This window comes from Camelus dromedarius, chromosome 11 (assembly GCF_036321535.1).
Source record: "Camelus dromedarius isolate mCamDro1 chromosome 11, mCamDro1.pat, whole genome shotgun sequence".
NCBI lineage: Eukaryota > Metazoa > Chordata > Mammalia > Artiodactyla > Camelidae > Camelus > Camelus dromedarius.
The window spans coordinates 35,321,140-35,344,905 of NC_087446.1; the positions used below are offsets into that span (position 1 = coordinate 35,321,140).

General features: G+C 39.0%; 1 protein-coding gene and 1 long non-coding RNA gene across 4 annotated transcripts in view; one reads left to right on the top strand and one right to left on the bottom strand.

Annotated features, from left to right (window-relative positions):
• ANO4 (anoctamin 4) overlaps positions 1-23,766 on the top strand; it is a 263,559-nt gene that overhangs the window by 168,615 nt on the left and 71,178 nt on the right. For both annotated transcript variants that reach the window (XM_031462956.2, XM_031462957.2), the window contains 3 exons: positions 14,566-14,672; positions 19,929-19,984; positions 22,466-22,587. In XM_031462956.2, the coding sequence (XP_031318816.1) occupies positions 14,566-14,672; positions 19,929-19,984; positions 22,466-22,587 (285 nt within the window). The remainder of the gene's footprint in view (positions 1-14,565; positions 14,673-19,928; positions 19,985-22,465; positions 22,588-23,766) is intronic.
• LOC135322534 (uncharacterized) overlaps positions 1-23,766 on the bottom strand; it is a 117,231-nt gene that overhangs the window by 685 nt on the left and 92,780 nt on the right. The gene's annotated exons all lie outside the window — the stretch shown is intronic.

Genomic DNA, 23,766 nt, shown 5'->3' on the forward strand with positions numbered 1-23,766 from the left:
GCTACACCCTCCCCACTCTCTTCCATTTTAAAGAAAATGTTTCCTAATCTTTTTTTTGGTGGGGGAAGGTAATTAGACTTGTTTGTTTAATGGAGGTACTGAGGATTGAACCCAGGACCTCGTGCATGCTACTCACGTACTCTACCACTGAGCTACACCCTCTCCACTTCTCTTCCATTTTTAAGGGCCCACCTGAATAATACAGAGTAATATTCCTGTTTTAAAGTTGGCTGATTAGCAATCTTAATTCCATCTGCAATGTTAATTCCCCTTTGCTGTGTAGCTTAACATGATCACAGGCTCTGGGGATCAGGATGTGGACATCTTTAGGAGACTGTTTGCCAGTCTGTAAAGCTCCAAGGGTCTGGTACAGGTAAGTTTTTTTTGTTTGTTTTTATCTTTTTTTATTGAAGTATAGTCAGTTTACAATGTTGTCAGTATATGGTGTACAATATAGTGATTCAGTCATACGTATACATACATATATTCCTTTTCATATTCTTTTTCATTATAGGGTACTACAAGATATTGAATATAGTTCCCTGTGCGATAAAGTAGAAACTTGTTTATCTATTTTGTATATAGTAGTTAGTATCTGCAAATCTCAAACTCCCTATTTATCCCTTCCACCTCCTTTACCCCTGGTAACCATAATTTTTTTTCCTATGTCTGAGAGTTTGTTTCTGTTTTGTAAATAAGTTCATTTGTGTCTTTTTTTTAGATTCCACATATGAATGATATCATATGGTATTTTTCTTTCTCTTTCTGCCTTACTTCACTTAAAATGACGATCTTCAACTGGAAATTGACACAACATTGTACAATGACTATAACTCAATGAAAATGTTAAAAAAAATATGATCTTCAGGTCCATCCATGTTGCTGCAAATGGCATTATTTTGTTCTTTTTTATGGCTGAATAGTATTCTATTGTATATATATACACCACAACTTCTTTATCCAGTCATCTGTCGATGGACATTTAGGTTGTTTTCATATCTTGGCTATTGTAAATAGTGCTGCTATGAACATTGGGGTGTATGTATCTTTTTGAATTAAGGTTCCCTCTGGATATATGCCCAGGAGTGGGATTGCTGGATCATATAGTAAGTCTATTTTTAGTTTTTTAAGGAACCTCCATGCTGTCCTCCATAGTGGCTGCACCAAACTACATTCCCACCAACAGTGTAAGAAGGTTCCTTTTTCTCCATACCCTCTCTAGCATTTAGTATTTGTAGACTTTTGAATGATGGCCATTCTGACTGGTGGAAGGTGATACCTCATTGTAGTTTTTATTTGCATTTCACTAATAATTAGTGATGTTGAACATCTTTTCATGTGCCTATTGACCATCTGGACGTCTTCTTTGGTGAAATGTCTGTTTAGGTCCTCTGCCCATTTTTGGATTGAGTTGCATTTTTTTTTAAACTGTATGAGTTTGTATATTTTGGAAATTAGTCCCTTGTCAGTCACATCATTGGCAAATATTTTCTCCCATTCTGTGGGTTGTCTTTTCATTTTGTTGATGGTATCCTTAGCTGGGCAAGAGCTTTTAAGTTTAATTAGGTCTCATTTGTTTATTTCTGCTTTTATTTCCATTACTCTAGGAGTTGGCTTGAAAAAAATATTGCTCTGATTTATGTCAAAGAGTGTTCTCCCTATGTTTTCCTCTAGGAGTTTTATAGTATCTGGTCTTATATTTAGTTCTTGAATCCATTTTGAGTTTATTTTTGTATATGGTGTTAGAGAATGTTCTAGTTTCATTCTTTTACAGGTAGCTGTCCAGTTTTCCCAGCACCACATATTATTGAATAGACTGTATTTTCTACAGTGTATATTCTTGCATCCTCTAAGTTTTGTTGGGGGGGGGGGAGAAAGAAGGAAAGGAGGGAGGGCTGTGGCAGTAGGACTTGGGGACATTAATTGAAATGACATATGTAAAATACTTAGTCCAGTACCTGGCCCAGAGAAAGCACTCAAAGAATAACTCAGTAATAGTAATACTATTTTATTATTATTACTGTTACTACTAGTAGTAGTAATAATAATAGTGTTACTACTAGTAGTAGTAATAATAATAGTATTACTACTACTATGAGCTAAGAGTACAGTGAGACTACCTAGAAGAGTCTCTAAAGACTTGCAGTTGGTGTATAAAGGGAAAGTTTGAGGTAAAACACTGATTTTTGCAATGGTAAACATCTGACGTGAAGAATAACATTACTTTTAAACTAAATGCTACTCAGTGTTCCAGATACGTTCTAGGCTGAATGTTTGTGTCTCCCAAATTTACGTGTTGAAATCTGATCCACAAGTTATTAGAAGGTGGGACCTTTGGGAGGCAATGAGTTCATGATGCCCTGATGAAAGGTACTTGTGCCCTTCGGAAGAGACCAGAGGGCTAGCTCCCTCTTCCTACCGCGTGAGGATACAGTGAGAAGTCTTCAACCTGGAGGTGGGTCCTCACTGGAACTTGGCCAGACTGGCACCCTGATCTCAGATTCCCAGCCTTCTGTTGTCCATAAGCTCCCCAGTCTATGGCAGTTTGTTACAGCAGCCGAAACTAAGACAGTCTATGTTACTGTTTCACATTTATTTATCAGCAACACATGTGTATTTGTTTTCTAAACCCTCTCAGCATAGCTCTCTGAAGATAACGATTTTTCTAGTGTATACCTTTTACTGTATTTTCTTTTCCATGTTCGGAGTTTTTGTGGTGTTTGCATCGATCTGAAGTCTTTAGAGAATCCTTTAGGCAAAGAGAGACTGGAATTGATTTCGGTAGGATTAATGTTCTTTCAGTGCCCCCATGGCTTACAGCCGTCTCAGAACACTCATTGTATTACAGCCACTTATTCTGCATTAGGGTCCTCAATATGCAGGTTGTCGGTATTGATCCACAGAGTCGGGGAAACAGATCTCTGTCCTGGGGAAGTTTGAAACTTGCCTGAAAGTGAAATAAATTACATAGCCTGAGATTTGTGCTTCTTGAAGATGAATCTATGAGCCTGTTTTTTTTTTTTTCAGATTCCACATATAAGTGAGCTCATATTTGTGTTTCTCTGACTTATTTCACTTAGCAATAATGCTCAAGGTTTATCCATGTTGTCACATGGCAAGATTTTCTTTTTTAATGTCTAATATTCCATTGTGTGTGTGTATACACACACACATACCACATTTTCTTTGTCATTCTCTATCGATGGCCACTTGGTTGCTTCCATATCTTGGCTATTATAAATAATGCTGCAGTGAATATGGGGGCACATATATCTTTTCAAGTTAGTATTTTCATTTCCTTCAGATAAATACCCAGAAGTGGAATTGCTGGAGCATATGGTAGTTCTATTTTTAATTTTTTGAGGAATGTTCATAATATATTCCATAAAGATTATATCAGTTTAAAATTCCACCAGCAGTGCAGAAGGATTCCCTTTTCTCCACATTCTTGCCAACACTTGTTATGTCTTGTCTTTTTGATAATAGCCATTCTGACAGGTCTGAGGTAGTATCTCATTGTGGTTTTGATTTGATTTTCTCTGATGTTTAGTGATGTTGAGCATCTTAACCACATTGGCCATCTGCATGTCTTCTTTAGAAAAATGTCTCTTCAGATCTTCTGCCCATTTTTTAATCAGATTTTTTGGGTGTTTTTTTTTTTGTTTTGTTTTGGTTTTTTTGCTATTGAGTTATATGAGTTCTTTATATATTTTGGATATTAACCCCTTATCAGACAGTATGATTTGCAAATATTTTCTTCTAGTCCATAGGTTGCCTTTTCATTTTATTAATGGTTTCCTTCTCTGTGCAGAAGCTTTTAGTTTGATGTAGTCCCGCTTGTTTATTTTTGCTTTTGGTGTCAAATCCAGAAATAGAATCACCAAAACCAATGTCAAGGAGCTTACTGCTCATGTTTTTTTCTAGGAGTTTTATGGCTTTAGCTCTTACATTGAAGTAGTTTTTGTGTATAGTGTAAGATAGTGGTCTAGTTTCATAATTTTGCATGTGGCTGTCCAATTTTCCCAACACCATTTATTGAAGAGACTGTCCTTCCCCCCTTGTATATTCTTGACTCCTTTGTTGTAAATTAATTGGCCACATATGAGTAGGTTTACTTCTCTGGGCTCTCAGTTCTGTCCCATTGATCTATGTGCCTGCTTTTATGCCAGTACCGTATCATTTTGATTACTGTATCTTTGTAATATAGTTTGAAATCAAGGCATGTGGTAGCTCAAGCTTTGTTCTTCTTTCTCAAGATTACTTTGATGATTCCATACAAATTTTAGATTTTTTTTTCCTATTTCTGTGTTTAACAATATTAATTCTTCCGGTCTATGAGCATGGACTATCTTTCCATTTGTGTCTTCAGTTTCTTTCATCACTGTCTTATGGTTTCCAGTGTACAGGTCTTTCACCTTCTAGGTATTTTATTCTTTTTGATGCAATTGTAAATGGGATTGTTTTCTTAATTTCTCTTTCTGATAGTTCATTATTAGTATATAGAAATGCAACAAATCTTTGTATACTGATTTTGTATCCTGCTACTTTACTGAATTTGTTTGTTCTAATAATTTTTTTAGTGGAGTCTTTAAGGTTTTCTAAAAATAATATCATGTAATCTGCAAATAGTGACAGTTTTACTTCTTCCTTTCCTATTTAAATTAAATGCCTTTTATTTCTTTTTCTTGCCTAATTGCTCTGCCTAAGAGTTCCAATATTATAGGAGGTGGGTTTTTTTTTCCTTTTTTCTTCCAGTTTCATTGAGATATAATTGACCTACAGCTCTGTATAAGATGTACAGCGTAATGATTTGATTTACAGATATCATGAAAGGATCATCACAGTAAGTTTAGTGACCATCCAGTACTATGTTGACTAAAAGTGACAAGGGTGGGCATCTTTGTCTTCTTCCTGATCTTAGGGGACAAGCTTTCAGCTTTTCACCACTGAGTAAGATGTTAGCTGTGGCCTTGTCATATATGGCCTTTATGCGTAATGATTTTTTAAATGTTTTGTCACTCTACAGAGCCTAATTTCCTCTAACATATTTCTTTCTGATTGTTTTTGTTTGTCTCCCTCTATTATTCTCTTTTATGTTAATATATTTCTTTAGATACCTAGTATTCTTTGGCAGACTGCTCATATTTAAGAATAGAAAATGCAAAACTAAGGTCAGAGTGTAAGATAGAGCCTGTCAGCTGTAGGCTTTGTGGGTGGGTGGTTTCATTTCAGAGTTTCCAATGTTGTCTTTAGATTTTTCATCTTAACGCTGTTCGGATTCCCCAGAGAAGTATCTGCCAGTCTTCTGCCTGGAAAGTCAAGGCCTGACTGCCAATGTTTCAGAGCCTAAATGGTTGAAGATAGCTAAGAGTCTCAGCTTTCAGGATGCAAATATTCAGTTGATCCTCCAGTTTTCACTGTGGGACCCCTACCCTTCACCATGCCTGGGTGTCTCACAGTTCAGAGACTGTACCTGTGCCAAAAAACCAAACAAAAAGGCAAGTACAGGTGAGGATCTGGGTATCTAACTTCTTCCTAAACAACTTACAACCAGTACTTATTTTAGCATCCCCCCTCAGCACATTTCTAGAGGTCACCAGTGCCCCACTTCTAAGATTTTATGAGATTTTGTACTATAAATATAATTTTTCTTGGTCTTCCCCAGAGTTGGTTTAGTATTCAGCTTTTCCTGGTCTCCTAACTCTGTTACCACTTGTCTGGTTTTCACATTCTAATGTTTTGTTGCTATTATCTTTTGCTATCCTTGTTCCTTGAGTGTTTATATAACTTTATTTAAACACAAACACACACACATTACTATTATTTTCACGGGGTTTTGAGAGAGAGAAAAAGTGAATGCAGGTATTTAATTTTCCATCCTTACCCAGAAGCCTCAAGAGCAAGTATTTCTTAACTTGTATTTAACATTCAAATAGCAAAGAGGAGATCATGAAGTACAATTAGCAATGACCATTGGAATAAGAAAAAAATGTCCCACATTGCTTTATGTTCCAGTAGCTTATCACCTGAAAAGAGGCTTGAAATTTTTTACCAAATAGTTGGGACTCTGAATATTATATACTTAAGATTGGAAGTTAATCATTGCACTACGGTTGCCTAAAGCCCCTGAAATTATCATAATAGGCCTTGTCACATAAAATATTAATTGGTTGCTTTGTTCCTACTTTGATTTTCATTAATTTGAGGACATAATTTAAGTGACAGTTCATTGTATCACCTTTTCTTCTTGTTAAAAAAGAAGTCTCTAAAAGTCAAATTAAGAAAGTTTCCTTAAATATTTATTTTCAAGGCATTAACCTTCACTTTTCTTTTTGTATTATGAATTAATACAATTTCAACTATCATTGGTCTATTGGTCATTTTCTACTATAGAGTCCACAGTAAAACTTACTGACTTAACACACATTTCATTTGCTGGTAATTCCTTTGTTTTAGCAATTTGTGCTGGATTCACCTGGTCATTTCTTCCACTGATTTCAACTAGTCATCCCGGGGTTGCAGGCATCTCTGCTCAGCTAGGCTGGACAATTCAGAATTGTCTCACTCATGTGTCTGGAGGGTGGTGCCAGCTTGTGGCTGGGTTTTCTCTCCATGTGGTCCTTTATCTTCAGAGAAGTTAGCTCAGGCTCCTGTATGTTGGTCATCTTGGGGCAACATTCCCAGTGGGCAGGAGTGGATGCTACAGAGCCTGGGCTCCAGCTCAGAACTCACAAAAATCACTTCTTCCACATTCTGTTCATTAAAGCCAATCACAAGTCTCCCTCAGATTCAAGAGGTGAAGAGACAGACTCTACCTCTTGATGGAAGAAGCAAGAAATTCACATCACAAAGGGATGTGTATACAAGAATGGAGGAATTGTGGCAATTGTTTGCATTCCATCATGGTCTTCCCTCTGGCATATAATTTGTTCACATTTCCCCCACAGAAAATCTGTTCATTCCCATTCCAGAATCGCCAGTGATCTCATCCCAATATGACATTAGGCCCAAAGTCCGGGACCTTATGTTCCAAAATTAGGTTCGGTTAGGGATGGGAATCCTTGGAACAGCTCTTCAGATGTGGTTAGTTCTTCTTGAACTGGAGACTGGTTAATGACAAAGACAAATTAACTGCCCCCTACGTTTCCAACAGGCAGTGAGGGGAGGTGGGCCCAGCATAATTACAGTAGATGTTTCCATTCAGGATGGAGAGGAACAGAAGCAGAGCAGCTCTGTACTCCTGGGACCAGAAACTTGCCTTGGCTAATGATCTGATTCTGTCTCCTACTCTGCCATATGCCGTAGATGTCTAAATTTATAGAAGTCAGTGTGGCTGTAAATCTAAAATAATTATACAGCACCATCTATAGGTAGTTAAATGCTTCTTGAGAAAGTTTCCACTTGAAGTTTTAAACCATGGAGATGTTTATACCTTGGAAGATACTTGTTTATTTTATCAATCTCAGAAATTCCATAAGGTAGGTATTAAATGAAATTTTAAAAACCCTCTTCATTGACTTTATTTTCCCTGAAGTAGTACCAAGTACAAAGCAGAATTGTAAGATAAAACTGATTTTCAGAATCATTAAGTTAGGAAAAAAAGGTAAAATTTATCTGTAACATAATCCGATGATTTCTGTGACATTCAGTGGGTCTCTGGGTGATGGAGAACACGTGGTCTGATTATCTACTTAGGCCCTAGATTAGAGAACAAGGTAGTCTGAGCCCTGCTGTGATAGGCCTGCAGGAGAAGGGGGGCAGTCAGTAAACTTGTAGACAAATTTCTCCCTACTCCCACCCCAATAAAAATAAAATTTAAAGTAAAACATAAGAAGAAAATAAAACAAGGTAATCAAATACAGAGGAAGTAACTTGTGGGGCGGGAGAGTGACTGTCCTAGCTAGGATGGTAAGGACACGACTTTTGAGACCAAAAAGTTGTACAAAAATCTAGGAACTGCATGAGCAAAAGCCCTAGGCGATAGCAAGCTGGGTCTTTTTCCAAGGATGGAAAAAAAGGACAATGTTGCTGGTTTACAGTGAGCACGGGGAAGAGGGAGGGAGGTGAGGTCATTGGTGTAGGCAAGAACTAGACCACGTAGGAGCATTAGGCCATGGAAAGGAGTTTGGGCTCTATTCCAAAACTATGGGAAGTCATTGAAGAGTTTTAAGCAGAGGAGGGATAAGATTTTATTTATGTTTCAAAAAATTGTTGCTATGTAGAAAAAGAGCTAAAAGGGGGAAGAGTAAAATTAGAATAGTTATGAGGCTATTGCAGTAGTCCTGGAAACAGCTTTGGTCTCTCTAAGCAAAGACGGTGGGAAGGGATCAGATTCAGGATGACATTTGAGAAGATGAACCCAAAGAACTTGATTGGATATTGAATAGGAGAGAAGGAGCATCAAGGATGTATCTAAAGTCTGTGACTGAGAAATTGGGTGTGCAGCAGTGCCGTTTTTAAGATGAAAAGACCACAGGGAAAGTAGGTTTTTGTTCTACAAAGGTGCAGATCGGAACTGCTGTCTGAGACGTGGTCAGTTGGAGTTGTCTAGACCTCAGATGTGTGGAATCAAGTAGACAGTGGGATATAGAATCCAATTATTTACCAGCTGGGGTTGATGATCTGCTTTCTAGTTGTTTGTTTGTTTGTTTGTTTTTCCTGAAGTCTGGGAGGGTTATTCCTCCAGCTTCTTTCTTTTTCTTCAGTATTGCTTTGGCAATTCTGGGTCTTTTGTGATTCCATCTAAATTTTAAGATTATTTGTTCCAGCTCTGTGAAAAATGTCCTGGGTAATTTGATAGGGATTGCATTAAATCTGTAGATTGCCTTGGGCAGAATGGCCATTTTAACAATATTGATTCTTCCAATTCAAGAGCATGAGATAACTTTTCATATCTTTAAGTCATCTTTAATTTCCTTAATCGATATTTTGTAGTTCTCCATGTGTATTTAAGTCTTCACCTCCTTGGTCAGATTTATTCCTAAGTATTTTATTGCTTTGGATGTGATTTTAAAATGCATTGTTTATTTTCTTTTCCTGCTATTTTATTGTTAGTGTAAGGAGATGCAACTGATTTCTATATGTTAATCTTGTATCCTGCCAAATTCTTTTATCAGTTAATCTTGTATACCTTGCCAAATTCTTTTATCAGCTCTAGTAGCTTTTGTGGGGAGCTTCTAGGGTTTTCTATATATAGCATCATGTCATCCGCATATAGTGACAATTTTACCTCCTTTCTTCCAATTTAGATCCCTTTTATTTCTTTTTCTTTCCAGGAATGTATTGAATAGAAGTGGTGAGAGTGGGCATCCTTGACTTGTTCCAGATTTTAGTGGGAAGGCTTTCAGTTTTCATTGTTGAGTATTATGCTGGCTGTGGGTTTGTCATAAATAGCTTTTATTATATGGAGATATGTTCCCTGTATACCCACTTTGGTGAGAGCATTTTCATTGTTGTAGAAATTTTTATTCAACAGTACTGGACTCTAAGTAATTCAAACTAACGTAACTGTGAAGAAACTGTAGTCTTCTCCTCATAGCTGTAGCCTAAGAGGAAAGTTTAGGAATAAGGAATGACTTATTACCTGCTCTAAAACGGACTCACTTAATAATCTGACTAATTAGCCCCAGCTCTAACAAGCACCTTTCCCCAATTCATACCCTTGAATGTTGGGGTGTTTCTCATTTTATCTAATAAGAATAGAGACTCCTTTGAAGAAAGGAACTGGGTTCTTTCCACTTTTGCATTCCCATCAACAAAATACACATGTACATAAGATCCATGTCCCTTCCCATCTTCCACCCACCTCCGATGTAGCACCCTCAACTCACAGTGCTTTGTACAGAGCAATCAGAGTGTTTGCTTGTTAAACAACTAGCATGTTGCAATACTTTTAATGCTGCTGTGGACAGCTGGCCACAGGAGAACTTATCAATAAAGAGTAAATAGCCATGGCTCCAGGAGGTCTGTAGTTTAACCTCAGTTTCACAGTGTTTCTTTTCCATTTCCTCCCTTCTAGAGAAAAGAAGACCGGGAGCCTCCCCAAGTAAAAACTGAGAGCTGTCCTCCTCCAGAGAAGGCAGGAGGGCACAGGCCCTGGAGGGGAGTCAGCAGGAGCTCAGGCTCAGGTCTGCCTGTTAGTGAGCAGGTCAGCAGCGCCTTCCTCACAGGGCAAGATGGGAGCATCCAGAAAGCCCCCTTCACACACACATGCACACAGGCAGACCTGTGCATCCAGCAGCTCCTTTGACAAATGAACGGGAAGATTGGGAGCGAGGCATTTGGTTTTTGAATCCTTCGTCAACACTTGCTAGCTGTATGGTGTCGGGCATATTACATGATCCCTCCAAGGGGTATAATGCGGAGACAGATGTTTAGAGCCTTGATCATATGGTTGCTTCTCTACCAATTCAGCAGTTTATTCCTCTCCTCAGCACTGAGAGTGAAAGTAAGAGCTGACCTAGAACGGGAATTGCGCTTTCAGTTTAAATTTTCTGTTTTCTAATATCTGGTTTTTATAGGTAGTGCTTACTTACGATAAAGATTTCTTAAGTGTGTACAGTGAAGTTCCCTGCACACCTTTCCAGGCACCTAGTCCTTTCCAGAGGCCACCAGTATTTCCAGATGTCTGTTTCCTTCCATAGTCATTCTGCGCATGCACAAGCAGACGTGTATCTGTGTACTTCCCTGCGTGTGTATGTTTTCCTCTTTGACACAAGTAACTATATGACTGTTTTGGACCTTGTTTTTGCCCTGTAGTATCTCAAAGATTTTTTGTATCTACACTGAGCCTCCTTAATCTCTTTACAGCTGCAGAGTGTTCCATTGCAGGGCTGTACCATTATTTGTTTATCCTCTCCTCCACTGGTGAATTATTTAGGTCATGGCCAGACCTAATTTGCTATTATAACCCATGCCACAGTGAACATTCTTGTACATCTGTCACTTTGCACATGGGTGAGCATATTTGTAGCATACATTTCTAAAAGAGAAGTTGCTCAGTCAGAGGAGATGTAATGAATAATTTTGATAGGCCTGGTCAAGGTGCCCTCATAGCATTTTTACTTGTTCGCTGCCTCGCCAGCAATGTATGGAAGCAGAGCTGAATTGCTAAGCCTGAGTGGAGCCCTGATACCTCGGAGACTGAGCACCAGGTGTTACATTTACCAAAACAGCTCGGCTTACATGGTGTGTGGTTCACACGTGTATGTGTTTGTGTGTGAATTCGTTTGAAGAGGGTTGTTTGGGCTAAGTGGCCAAGAAAAGCAGGAGACCCGGGATACAGGAAATCATCACTGTTCCTTCTCTTAGCCCTCCAGCTTGATGGAGTGACAGAGAAAATGAGATTGCTCCACACCCCACAACAAGGTTCTTAGGTGACATGGAGAGAACGATTCGTGTGGTGGCTGGAAAAATGGAGTGGGTGGAGAGATTACCAGGAAGCAGGAATAGAGGCCAGGGTATAAAGAGATGAGATTTAGTTTCACAGCCCCCCATGTTAACTAGGGTGCTCTGGAAGATCTCATTAGTTCTCATTTGAGCCAACTTTAAGGGCTTGGCACCTGCCAAGCATTGTACAATACTGGAAATAGAGATGCACATGGCAGTCCTGGCCCTAAGGAAGCTCATACAGAGAAGTTAGGCATGTAAGCAGACAAGTTCTATATAATGTTACAGAAGCAACGTGATGATGACAGCTAACCCTGAGCTAACCGCTTATCAGATGCCAGACAGTGGGCTGAGTCATCTCACCAAATTCTACAGAAACCCATGTATGAGAGTGATTACAGTATTATCCCATTTCACAGATGAAAAAACTAAGACCCAGAGAAGTTGAGGAATGGTCCCAACACCACATAGTAAGTGACAAAGCTGGGATTTAGATTGAGGTTGGCCTCACTTCAGTCTCAAGGGAAAGCGGGAGTGATGTTGAAGCTAAAAGTTCGTCTCCCTCCTTCGTGAAATGGTTCTCTGCTTCCTTCTCTTTCCACAGCACCACATTACTTTTCAGGCTGGGGGTGGGAGGTCAAGAAAGATTGTTGGAGGGAGATGTGACCTGAGCTGAGGCTCTAAAGATGAGTAGAAGCAAGAAGAGTGTTCTAGGCAGAGCAACTCTTGGGCTGATCCCAAGGAGATCCAACCTCCAGGAGTCAGGAAGTTTCTGTCACAGGGAGGCAGGTTAGTGGAGTGGGTAAGAAGACAGCCTCTGGGGCCAGACTGCTGGAGTTCCAGTCTTGGCTCTGCCCCTTGTTAGTTGAGTGACTTTGCATCACTTAACTTCTCTGATTCTTCAGCTGTAACCTGGGACTATCAAGTGCTTACCTCCTGGGTTACTGTAAGGATGGAAGGAGTTAACACACCTGGAGCTCAGAATAGTGCCTGGCACCTGCCCTGTATGTCTGTTCCCACTGTGGAATCTCCAGGATCCAGGTACAACCTAGACATAAGGACGAGGAAAACAAAATTTTGAAGTTCATCTGTGTTGCTTATTATGGAGAACTATTACAGGAGCTCACAAAACATAATGTGATGCTATAAAAGGAGAAGGAAGCAGAAAACCATTTAATGGAGGAGGGACATGGGCTTTTAGCCTGGAATCTCTTGTCAAGCATGGTCTTGCTTCTCAGCTGTCAGTTATCTGAAATGTGAGTCAAAAATGGGCTTTTTTATTTGTTGTCTACTTTTTAATGACATCTTTATTTGGTATTAAAATGTAATGATCTGTCTCAAATAAGGTGAAAAAGCAGAGGAGGATAAAATAAAAGGAAGCGCATTTGATGTTTAACTGTCAGTTTTTTTCCTCTTTCTCTTTGAGGCTGTAAAATGTTTTCAGAGCACCCTGGAGAAAATCAGGATAAATGCTGTAGCTTTCTCACTCCCCCACATAGCACTCATTTCTCATCCACCAAGTCAAAGTACTTTTTTCTAGAATAATAGTCTACAAGAGAATACAAGAGAAGTAGAAATGAGAGAAAAGGATTTCTCCAGAAGATCGGTTCATGTGGTTTACATTTTGTCCTCAGATTCCCTGGCCTTTGTCTCCTTCCTGTGTTATCTGTAACTGACATTCCCAACTCTGTTCCCAAGTCAACCCCGTGCCTGGCCTACCTTCTCTCTAAGCCACTTTTATATCTTCCTTTCATTTGAGCACCTCCTAAGAATTCATCTTCTGCCAACAAACAAACAAAAAATTAATAGCAATTTTCCCACCATAAATGTGCAAACCGTCACTTACTGCTGTTGTAAAGCCTGCACCTGTACTGTGTACCAGCCTCTCACTAGATCCTGGGGCTGCAGACCTTACTGTGATTCAGACTTCCGTCCTGAATGAGCTCACAGTCTTGGTGGGAGAAGGGCATGAACAGGAAGTTGAGTCGGCCCGTCTCTGCCGTACCACCATGTTCTCCTTCTTTGTGGTGTCTCTTCTCACTGGACTGTGAGCCTCTCAAGGACAAAGATTTTTTCTGTTTTATTGACTTCAGTTAAACATTTGCTTGATAAATGAATGAAAACAAATGACAGTACAGACTGATCAGTAAATGGATGTGTTTGGAAGATAAGAAATAGCGTAGGGGAGAGAGTGCTGAACTCCTTGCAGGGCAGAAGTGCAGTTGGAGGGGTGGGGAGACTTGCTGAGGGAGGTAACTTCTGAGTTGGGTTTTGAGAGAGTTGGCTGCCAACATCAACATGCTTTGCATGGTATCCAGTCCATGCAGAGTTCCCAATAAAAGTTTGCTGAGTTAATAAACTTTATGAAGCAGTTATACTTACAGTATCTCTAATATTCTACCATTTAATGCATTCCTGGGAGGGGAAGACATGGCCATGTCATGCTGGATTATGTGGTCCTGGAAGCGCTGTCTGTCACCTGGAAAACCTCAGTAGGATAGGAACACCTACTAGAAACCCCAGTGTTGTGGTGTGTGTCTGTATTTGAGTCTTGTGAGAAACTTCTGAGGCTGGGTGGACCGTTGGCTGAGAGAGAAAACCATCTTAAGTACATGCTCTAGAAGAGGGGTGTCCCATCCAGGGGAGAACATGAGAAAGAATCAGACACAGTTTGTAGAGACTTGCCTCTCACCTCACCCCTGAGCCCGACCAGAGCTCATTACCTAACTCCTATGTCCACCATCCAAACTGGTTCCAGATATTAAAATTCCCAAAATAAACCACATGGTTATGACATGAGAGGGGATGAAGTAGATGACAAAAGGAGAGAAAAACAAAATGAATTTTTAGTTCAGTTTATCTAACGGCCTTACTGAGAAAAAAATAAAACAGGATATGAAGCTTAGACTTGCTGTTAAAAGTTTCTTAATTCTATTTAGCTCCAGTTCTTTCGTGATACAGTGATGTAAACGCTCAGGAGGCTGGGAACCAAAACTGCTGAGATTTGTTAGCTTCTTGCCTCTGGCGTGATTTCTGGGCGCTCTCGTGCTTTTCCAGACATGCCATCTCTGTGACAGGCTGAAGACACCTCTCTCTGAGTCACATCAAATTATATCAGTGGTTAGATCCCTCACCTCCACTCAGTCTTCAACTTGTGTTTTCAATTTGTGTTTGCAGCTTCATCATACACAACAAAGACACTTTCTTCAACAATGCCACAAGGAGTAGAATCGTACACCATATTTTACAAAGAATAAAGTATGAAGAAGGGAAAAACAAAATTGGTAAGTAGCATATTAGTATAACAAGCTCCCTTTGGTTGTGGGGGATTACAGACTTTTCTCTTTGATGTTATTTAGTTGATATCAATCCTAGAAATGCTCATCATTTATGAAACCTCTAACTGTATACTCCCTTAGTGGATAACTCACAAGTGTAGTATCTTAATAGCATCCTTAGATCTTTTTTTAAAAATAACATGTTATCTCATTGATCTAAGATCATGAGAAATTCACTCAATGCAGCAAATGTTTATGGAAAGCCCATGCTGTGCCAGGCACCGGGCTGGGTGCTGGGGAGATGAGCACAGTTCTCTCCTGGAGTGTATGTTCAAGAAGTTAGAAACAGACAATAGACAAAAAGTAAATACAATACACAACATGAAGAAAATCAAAATGGTTGATGTTACAGAGATAGACCAGTAAGGAGTGGGAGAATTCAAGCTGAGTTGGAATGGTCAAGGAAGACTTTACTGAGACACTGAAATTTGAGCTGAAAACTGAATGACAGGATATATAACCAGGAGAAACAGATACCTAGTCCAGATCTGAATATACCTGGATTAGTATGTTCAGTGAGAGTCAGTGCAGGTGGCTGTGATGAAATTGAACCTGATTCAGGGTTTTCTTGACTTGGTAGGGTTGTGGGTTAGCACATCCTCACACCCCCTGCAGCAGCTGTCCACCCTTGAGACATCCTCTCCATAACGTCCTCCCTGACACTCCAGCTCGAAGGAATTCTTCCCTCTTCTGAATCCTATGGCAGTTATTTTTGGGGTGTCTATTTGATAATCGTGTGCAATTCTTTTATTATCTTAAATTATTTATTTTCAATGACATTATGAAAATTCTACCAACTAAAGAGAACCACTGTTAACATCTTTGTGTGCTAAGTAACTTAAATATTACACTAGTTACTTTTTTCATTTTTATTCCTTATTTGACCATGTGATTTTTGAACAAACTTAGGATGTACTACACGTATTTTTTTTATCATACTCTTCTCAATTAACATCGTATCAGGAACATACTTGAAAACCAGTGAATGGAAGTGAAATGATTGTGGCAGTAGCTATTCTGGATTACTTCATAAAATGCATCTTATTTTTAAAAACAGTACCTTTACTAATATTGGTATTATAATACCAGCACACCTCACAAGTCATTACACACTAGTGTGTTGAGAATCTGCAGGTAAAAACTGCTAGTCTAGATAGTAATCTCCTCAGTTGTAAATTGCCTTATTTGTCTTTGTCTCATCAATGATCAGTGTCTGGCATATAGTAGGAGCGCTTGCTGAACTGAACTGAAAATCTTTAAACGTGATCACTGTCTAATCATCAACATTCTTATGCAATCAAAAACTGTGTACAGTGAGGCCATATAGCAATTACTGTGCTTAATTTTGCATCTAAAATGTGGGCTATTTTTCTTAGTCAAGACGGAGACAAAAGAGGAACAGAGACAATGATTTTTAAATGTTCTGAAAAACCACAAGAAGTGTAGTATTTCTAGTAAAAACTGTTGTAAAAGTTTCTCTTATTTGATGAAAAAAGGAGAAATTATTCAAGAATCTCATTGCTTTGAAAATCAGTAATGAAGAACTGGAAAAGTATCTAATTAGAAATAACCAATCACATAGTAAATTATTAACCTACAATAAATATTAATACAACGTGAAAATCAAATTTGTTGAAATACATTTTTAAAAAGAGCAATGAATAGATCAACAAAGATTTATTTAACAATATAAATGCATAAAATAAATCTTGAAATTGATTTGTCTTTTCAAAATTGGTGCTCAAAGGAAAGTAAGTAAAGTGACAGGCTTGAAGTATTAACTTTCTCACTTTGAAAGACTGATAAATTTTGATAAACTTACAAAGATCACCATCAGAAGTCTCTTATTAGGTCACTGTGATTTTTATTTTTTCTATTGTCTGGGATATTTGAAGATGAAATATGTAGAATTCTTAAAAGAGACACTAAGAAATTAAAGCTTTGTACACAATCAATCATTTATTCATTCATTTCAAAGGTATTGAGGGCCTCCTGTGTGCTAGACAAAATACAAAGCCCTATGGATATATGTATTTCAGATGCTTTGTTTAGACATTTAGAGTTAATGTCAAAGCATCTTAAAATGCTGTATTATGTTACCATAATTAAAAGCACCTAAACATTGACTGACACTCCATCAATAGAAAGTGAATCATTGCATGTTCCATTTTCCAGTTAGGCTAAGCCTCTGGACTCTAACCAGGATCTAAAGCATAGAGAACTTATCCATAAGCCACTTGAGAGACATCCTTCCAGTTATCTTCTTTTAAATACACCTTAGGAAGTAGTGACATTCTTAATCTGAAAGAAATTTTAAAGACCAACACTTTATACTTCCACTTCTGGTCACGATGGAGTAATAGGCACAAGATTTACTGTCCCACCTGAAACAATCAAAACAAGAAAAAAGAATGTACGAGACGGCTATTTTCAAGGCACTGAACATTGGGCAGCCAAGGACAGGAATCCCTGAGAGACAGAAAATAAACGAAGTGAGCCGTACAATCGCCCAGCTTACTACCTTGAGGTAGTTTCTAGGCAGCAACACAGGGAGGAAGAACCCAGGCAGAACCTGGTAGACTCCCTAAATTGAAAAGATGTTGCTGAGAGTCCGGGAAGACCACGGCAGCTAGAGTTCACAGAACAACATATGAGAAAGCTGAGAGCTCCACAGAGAACCCTGAAGATCTGCAGAGGGCTCCCCAGGTACGTATTCAGCAGAGTACTGATTAGTGCACATGTCAGGAAAAACCCAAGGCCAGAGAAAGACAATCCAAAAGGATTTCCTATGGGATTGGAACACCTCATGATTATCAGAGCGTTGGATGTAAATAGTCTAAAGGTCCCAATGCAAAATTTAGAAGTTAGGACATTGAATAAAAAAACACAACCTAATTTTTCTGCTCCCTCAAGAAACACTCTTTTAAATATAAAGACACAAATAGGCTAAAAGTAAGGATCAAAAAAGAAACACCATGCTAACCGAAAGAATGCTAAAGTGCCTATACTGATATCAGACAAAATAGATTTCAGAGCCAAGAATATTGCCAGAGATAAAGAAGGCCACTTCAAAATGTTGGAGTCAACTCATCAGGAGGACATAATCCTACATGTTTATGTGCTTAGGAAGAGAGCTTCAAACTACATGAAGCAAAAACTGATAGAACTGCTAAAAGAAATAAACAAGTCCACAAGTAGTCAGGTTTTAATATCTCCTTCTCAGTAATGAATGGAACAAGCAGACAGAAAATCAGTAGGGATTAGAGGACCCGAAGAGGGTTTAGATGTTTCCTCAAGCTGAGAAATTTGAAACAACAGGAACTCCCTCTCTGTGTGGCTGGTTTTGATGAAGCAAGCTGCCCTGAGTGCTGTAGCTGCAAGGAAATGAACTCTGTCAACAACCCAGGGAAGCTTGGAAGTGGATCTTTTCCTAGTCGAGCCTCCAAATGAGAATGCAATGTGGCCAAAACCTTGACTTCAGCCTTGTGAGATCCTGAGCAGAGAACTTAGCTAAATCATGCCTGGATTTCTGACCAACAGATGCTGTGAAATAATAAATGGATATTGGTTTTAGCTACTACATTTCTTGCAACTTGTTACAGTGATAGAAAACTAATACAAACCTCGAGCTAGGCTAATCAGGAAAAAAAGAGAGAAAACACAAATTTCCAGATTCACAGGAATAAGAGAGGTGATATCACTGTAGAAATTGAAAGGATAATAAGGGAATATTGTGAATAATCTTTTGTCAAATTTAACAACTTAAATGGATAAATTTCTTGATAGATGTAAATAATTGAAATTCCTCCAAGAAGATATAGGTTACCTGAATAGCCCTATATATATTAAGAATTTGAATTTGTATTTTTAAATCTTCTCATAAAGAAAACTCTAAGCCCAGATTGTTTCACTGGTGAATTCTGTCAGGCACTCAGGAAAGAAGTAATGTCAGTTCTACACAACTTTTCAAAAAAACTTGAAGGTTGGAGATTAGTTCCCATTTTATCCTATGAGGGCAGTATTACCCAGGTACCAAAACCAGGCAAAGACAGTATTAGAAAAACTACAGATCAATGTCCTTCATGAATATAGATGCAAATATTATAAACAGAGTTAGCAAATCAAATGGAGAAGTATGAAATTGTACAAGCATGTAAGAAAACAAGTTTGGCAGTTTCTCAAAAACTGAAACATAACACCTACCATATATGGTCTAGCCATTCCACCTCGATGTATTTACCCCAAAGAAATAAAAGCGCTTGTCCATACAAAGACTTGTACACGGATGCTCGTAGCAGCACTATTTGTAATAGCTCAAGACTATAAACAACCCACATGTCTACCATCAGGGGAACAGTTAAACCGTTATGTATCCACATGATGAAATACTACTCAGCAGTAAAGAGAAATGAGCTACAACATGGGTACATCTCAAAATAATTATGTTGAGTAAAAGAAGTCATATAAAAAGGAGTAACTACTGTATAATCCCATTTCTGTAAAACCATAGGAAATGCAAAGGAATTGACAGTGATAGAAAGCAAGTCGGTGTTTGCCTCGGAGGTGGCATAGGAAGGAACAGGAGATTACAGAGTGACATGATAACACTCTGGGAGCCATGGACATGTTTATTGCCTTGATTGTGCTCATGGTTTCATGGGTTGATACATAAGTAAAAACTTACCAAATTATATGTTTTAAACATGTGACATTTGTTACACGTCTGTTGTGCCTCGATAAAACTTTTTTTAAGTCCACATATCCAATATCCCTACCTCATTTTATGGGTGAGAAAATTGAGACTTGAGGACAAGAGGACTTTCCAAAGTCATACCGCTAGTCCAGTGCAGAGGAGTTAGGCTTGTCCACATTGAAGCTTCTGGATGAAAATAGGAGAGTTCCTGGGGGAAAATGTTTTTTGATACGAGTAATTCATCCACTTGTCTCAGTACACTCCCTTCTCTATGCCAGGCACCGTGCTAGGTGTGCTTCATTGTTTTGTTTCTGTTTGAAAACCTGATTTCCCAGTCCTTGATTCCAACTTCCTAACAGATAGCAAAACTTTTTTTCCTAAATGTTGGTGTCCCCAAGTGGTTTTGAACCACTTTTGAAAATCTAGATTGTTTTCTCCAGAAAGAACCACCCCAACATTAGTCTTACATTGTGAGGATTTAAACTCACTGGACTGTTCTGTTGTTGTAGGTCTGAATCGCTTGCTTACTAATGGCTCCTATGAAGCTGCATTTCCTCTGCACGAGGTATTGTCCTGCCTTTTCTCCATCTCTGTCAATTCCTTGTTATTAAATCAGCTTCTGGGAACAGTCATTGAGTTTGTTGATATGACATTTGTTCAGAAGGAACTTAATTTGTTCAGTGGGTAGTTATGGAGGGCCAGCTTGCATTGTGACATCTCTCCCTCAACACAGATTTATTTCTCCATGTCTTTTTATTTAATTGCAAGAGTACTTCAATCAAGAGTCACTCGGCATGAATTTAGAAGAATAGCTGAGGGACTTCAAGTCATAAAATTAAAGAGGCATTGAGAATTTGCATGAGGCACCAGACCCAGGGGGGAAATGTTTCTGAAATTTATCATCTCTGCAACAAAGAAATTTATAGGTAACCCTTCAAGACTGGGAGGAAGACCTCTTGCAAAGTCTCTGGTAACTAAAGGGAGATAAATGGAAATTAATAGAATTGTATTGCATTAACATTGCGCATTTAAGATGTATGAATTTTTATGTTCTCCTTATTTACCACATGGTCTTTGTCATATATAAGGATTTTTGTAAACATAACTGTGATTACCCTTAACTCTATTTTCCCCAGTAGATCTTGGGTCATTTAACCCAGAATTCTCTTTGGGCATGGGCTTTCAGGGACATAATCGTCCTGATTGGTAGAGGTAATTGTCATCTTCATGGCACTGAGCTCCTACTCCGTACCAGTCACGGTCTGACATAGAATACACAGATAACTGTCATAGCCCATGTCCTCTAGGCCCTCACACACTAGCCAGGGTGAAACTGCTGTTAGAGAGATTTTCAAAACAATCTATTAACAATGTTAACAGTTGGACAGTTGAATTTGGAGGACAGTTCCAACTATCTGCCAATGGCAAGCCTTTCCAAAATATACTTCTTATTTGACTTGTGGTGTTTCTTCTCTGGATTTTAAACACCAGGAGGGTGGAAAAGGTAATGTAGCATTTTAAAAACCTTATTCATTAAGAAAACTAGAGGCTTTGGTCTGAGACCTTGTTTACAAATGGCCATGAAACCTTTTTGGAATGAACCTTTCATAGGACAGAAGCAAACTTTTTTTGTTTATCTGTGAGGAGTTTTTGTGAGAGAGATAACGTTTGTTTATTAATTTTTTTAATGGAGGTGCTGGGGCTTGAACCCAGGATGTTGTGCACACTAAGTGTGTGCTCTACCACTGAGCTATACTCTCCTCCCACCAGGACAAAAGCAAACATTCTGAGAGGTTTTCTGGAGTCACATACGGATGTTTCTGAACACTAAAGACAGATTTTCTCCAAAGCATCACGTTGCTGCCTGTAGTGTTATTAGTTGGCCTTGCCCCAGAAAAGGTTTCAGTAAGAACTGAACCTTCCCACTGCCCAGCCCTTGCCCACAGTAAGGGCAATGCCTGAGCAGTGGAAGGTGGACAGAGAAGTATCTGTGGGTGGTGGGCAGGAGGGTGTCTGAGGAGATGCAGCTGTGAAAACCCAGAGTAACTCCAGGCCTTCTCTGTGGTTTTCACATCTTGTTAAAGTCCTATATTTTATGAAAGGGAACTCCAAATTAGTCATAGCAGCTTCAGTAATAACATAATGGCTCTTCTGACTTTTTGCTCTCAGTTTAACTTGATTATATTATTTAAGCACATAACAACCTTTAGAGGCAGGAAGGGCAGCTCTTGTTGCCTTGTTTTATGTTAAAAATTTAAATAGAGGCTTAAAGAAAGGCTAGCCCACCTCCAGTTGTGGAGTGAGTTGGTGATTGAGCCGAGACTAGAACCTGAGATTCTTGTCTCTCAGGCCTGTTCACTTTCCAATAGAAAGGACTTCTCAAGTTAAAATGTCAATAATTAGTTCACCTCCAGAAAGTACCTTTTCTGTTTGTAAAACTAGCACTGCCACTAACTGACCTTAGAGGACCCCCACTCCTCTGACCCACGGTCTCCTTAGTTGTTCCATGAGGAGGTCAAATTAGATTTGATTTGTTGTAATTCTGAGGTGACTTACAACTCTTACCTTCTAGGGTTTTCCTTATAGACAATGCCACAGGGCCAGGTTACAACCATGGCTGTTCACTATCTTGAGACAAGTGCAAAAGAGAACTAATGAGTCTCCGGCCTGGCCTCTGGGCAAGGTGCTTTATCATTCAAACCGCAGAAGGAACCTAATGAGGCACATGTTAGTAGTTCCATTATGAACTGAGAATCGAAGGCTCAGGGAGTTTAAGATCTCCTGGCTAAACAGGAGCAGACCTGGATTTGAACTCAGCTCAGACATGCCTGATTTTAGCAAGGATGGGCATTTGACTTCACGGCATTATCATTAAGATTATGTCCAGAGCAACTAATCAAACTGCTTTTCCTTCAATGGGGTAGATCTGTTTTTTTCCCTCATATCACCCTTAGTGCTATTCCTGCCATAAAGACTAGTGTTACTATCAGTTTTTCCTTTGGCTTATATGGGTATTACCTCACTGACAGTAATGTTTTTATCACAGGGAAGTTACAGAAGTAAAAACTCCATTAGAACCCACGGGGCGGTAAACCACCGACATCTGCTCTATGAGTGCTGGGCCTCCTGGGGGGTGTGGTATAAATACCAGCCTTTGGATCTTGTAAGGTGAGTTAAACCAGCTGCAAATATAAAGCTTACATAGAATGATTAGGGCAGACTGTCAGCTGGGACAAGCCAGTATTGGAGAAAACACAGTCCAAGGTGCACAGCTGTCACTCAAATCTGACTTCTTCCCAAAAGGGCAGCTCATCAGAGAGCACAGGTCATTCTTGGTAGACCTGACCTCCCTCTGATGAGGCTGAAGTGTCCTCTAAGAGGGCCTTAGAAGGGGCATGTGAGATCAGCCAGGACTCCCACAAGATTCCGTAAGAAGCTCGTCACCCATGTGACTGTTACTGACAAATTATCAATAACAATTGGAGAGAGGGGACACTGCTTACATATATTAGTGACAGATGGAATGTTAGTTACTATTAAATAAGTAGGAAATATAAGGTGCTGTCATTCAAATAAATTTCAGGCTTATTTTAATTTTTATTTAAAACTAATAACCTTCAAAGATTGTCTTAATTCCGTAGGTCAAAAAAGCACATCTGCTTTTAACTCATGATTGCAGTGAAAATGCATATTTTCTTTAACCTTCTGTATATGCCCAGCTTTCTGCCGTGGTGGCATTATACTCTGACATCTCATTTATTTAGAGGCTGATTATTAAGACTGGGGAGTAAAAATTCACACTTGGTGGATTCCTTATTAAAAAGAAAGTCATGTCTCATTTCCTAGACTAGCTGGATTTATTTCACTTTCCCCAAGTCCTTAAAAAAATGAGCCCAGAGGAAAATGAAATAATAAGACAACTCACTTTACATTTCGTCTCCCTGGGCAGTCGTTCTTCCTGCCAGAGTCCTTGCAACAAGTGTTTACTCTGTTGACCCCAGGACATTTATGAATTGTGCCCCACTCTTTGTGTAGGTAACAAGTGATCCAGATGATCTGGATGAGTGGAAGATATTTTCTGAGATGAGATCATTTGCCTTTGACCAGTTTATATATATAATAAAATAACAGAAAGAAAAATCAAAGCAAATTCTCTTCCCAGCCTCAGTCCCACGTTATAGGATTACATTGATTAAAAATCACAGAAGATTGCTGCAGGCAAAACAGCTCCCATCCATGACAGTTTCTTCATTAAGATTTTGCAAATTTTCAGCTAGTAGTCATTAACTGCTCATTGTGTCCCTAGTACAATGCTAAGTACTATTAGCAAAGACACACAGAAACCAC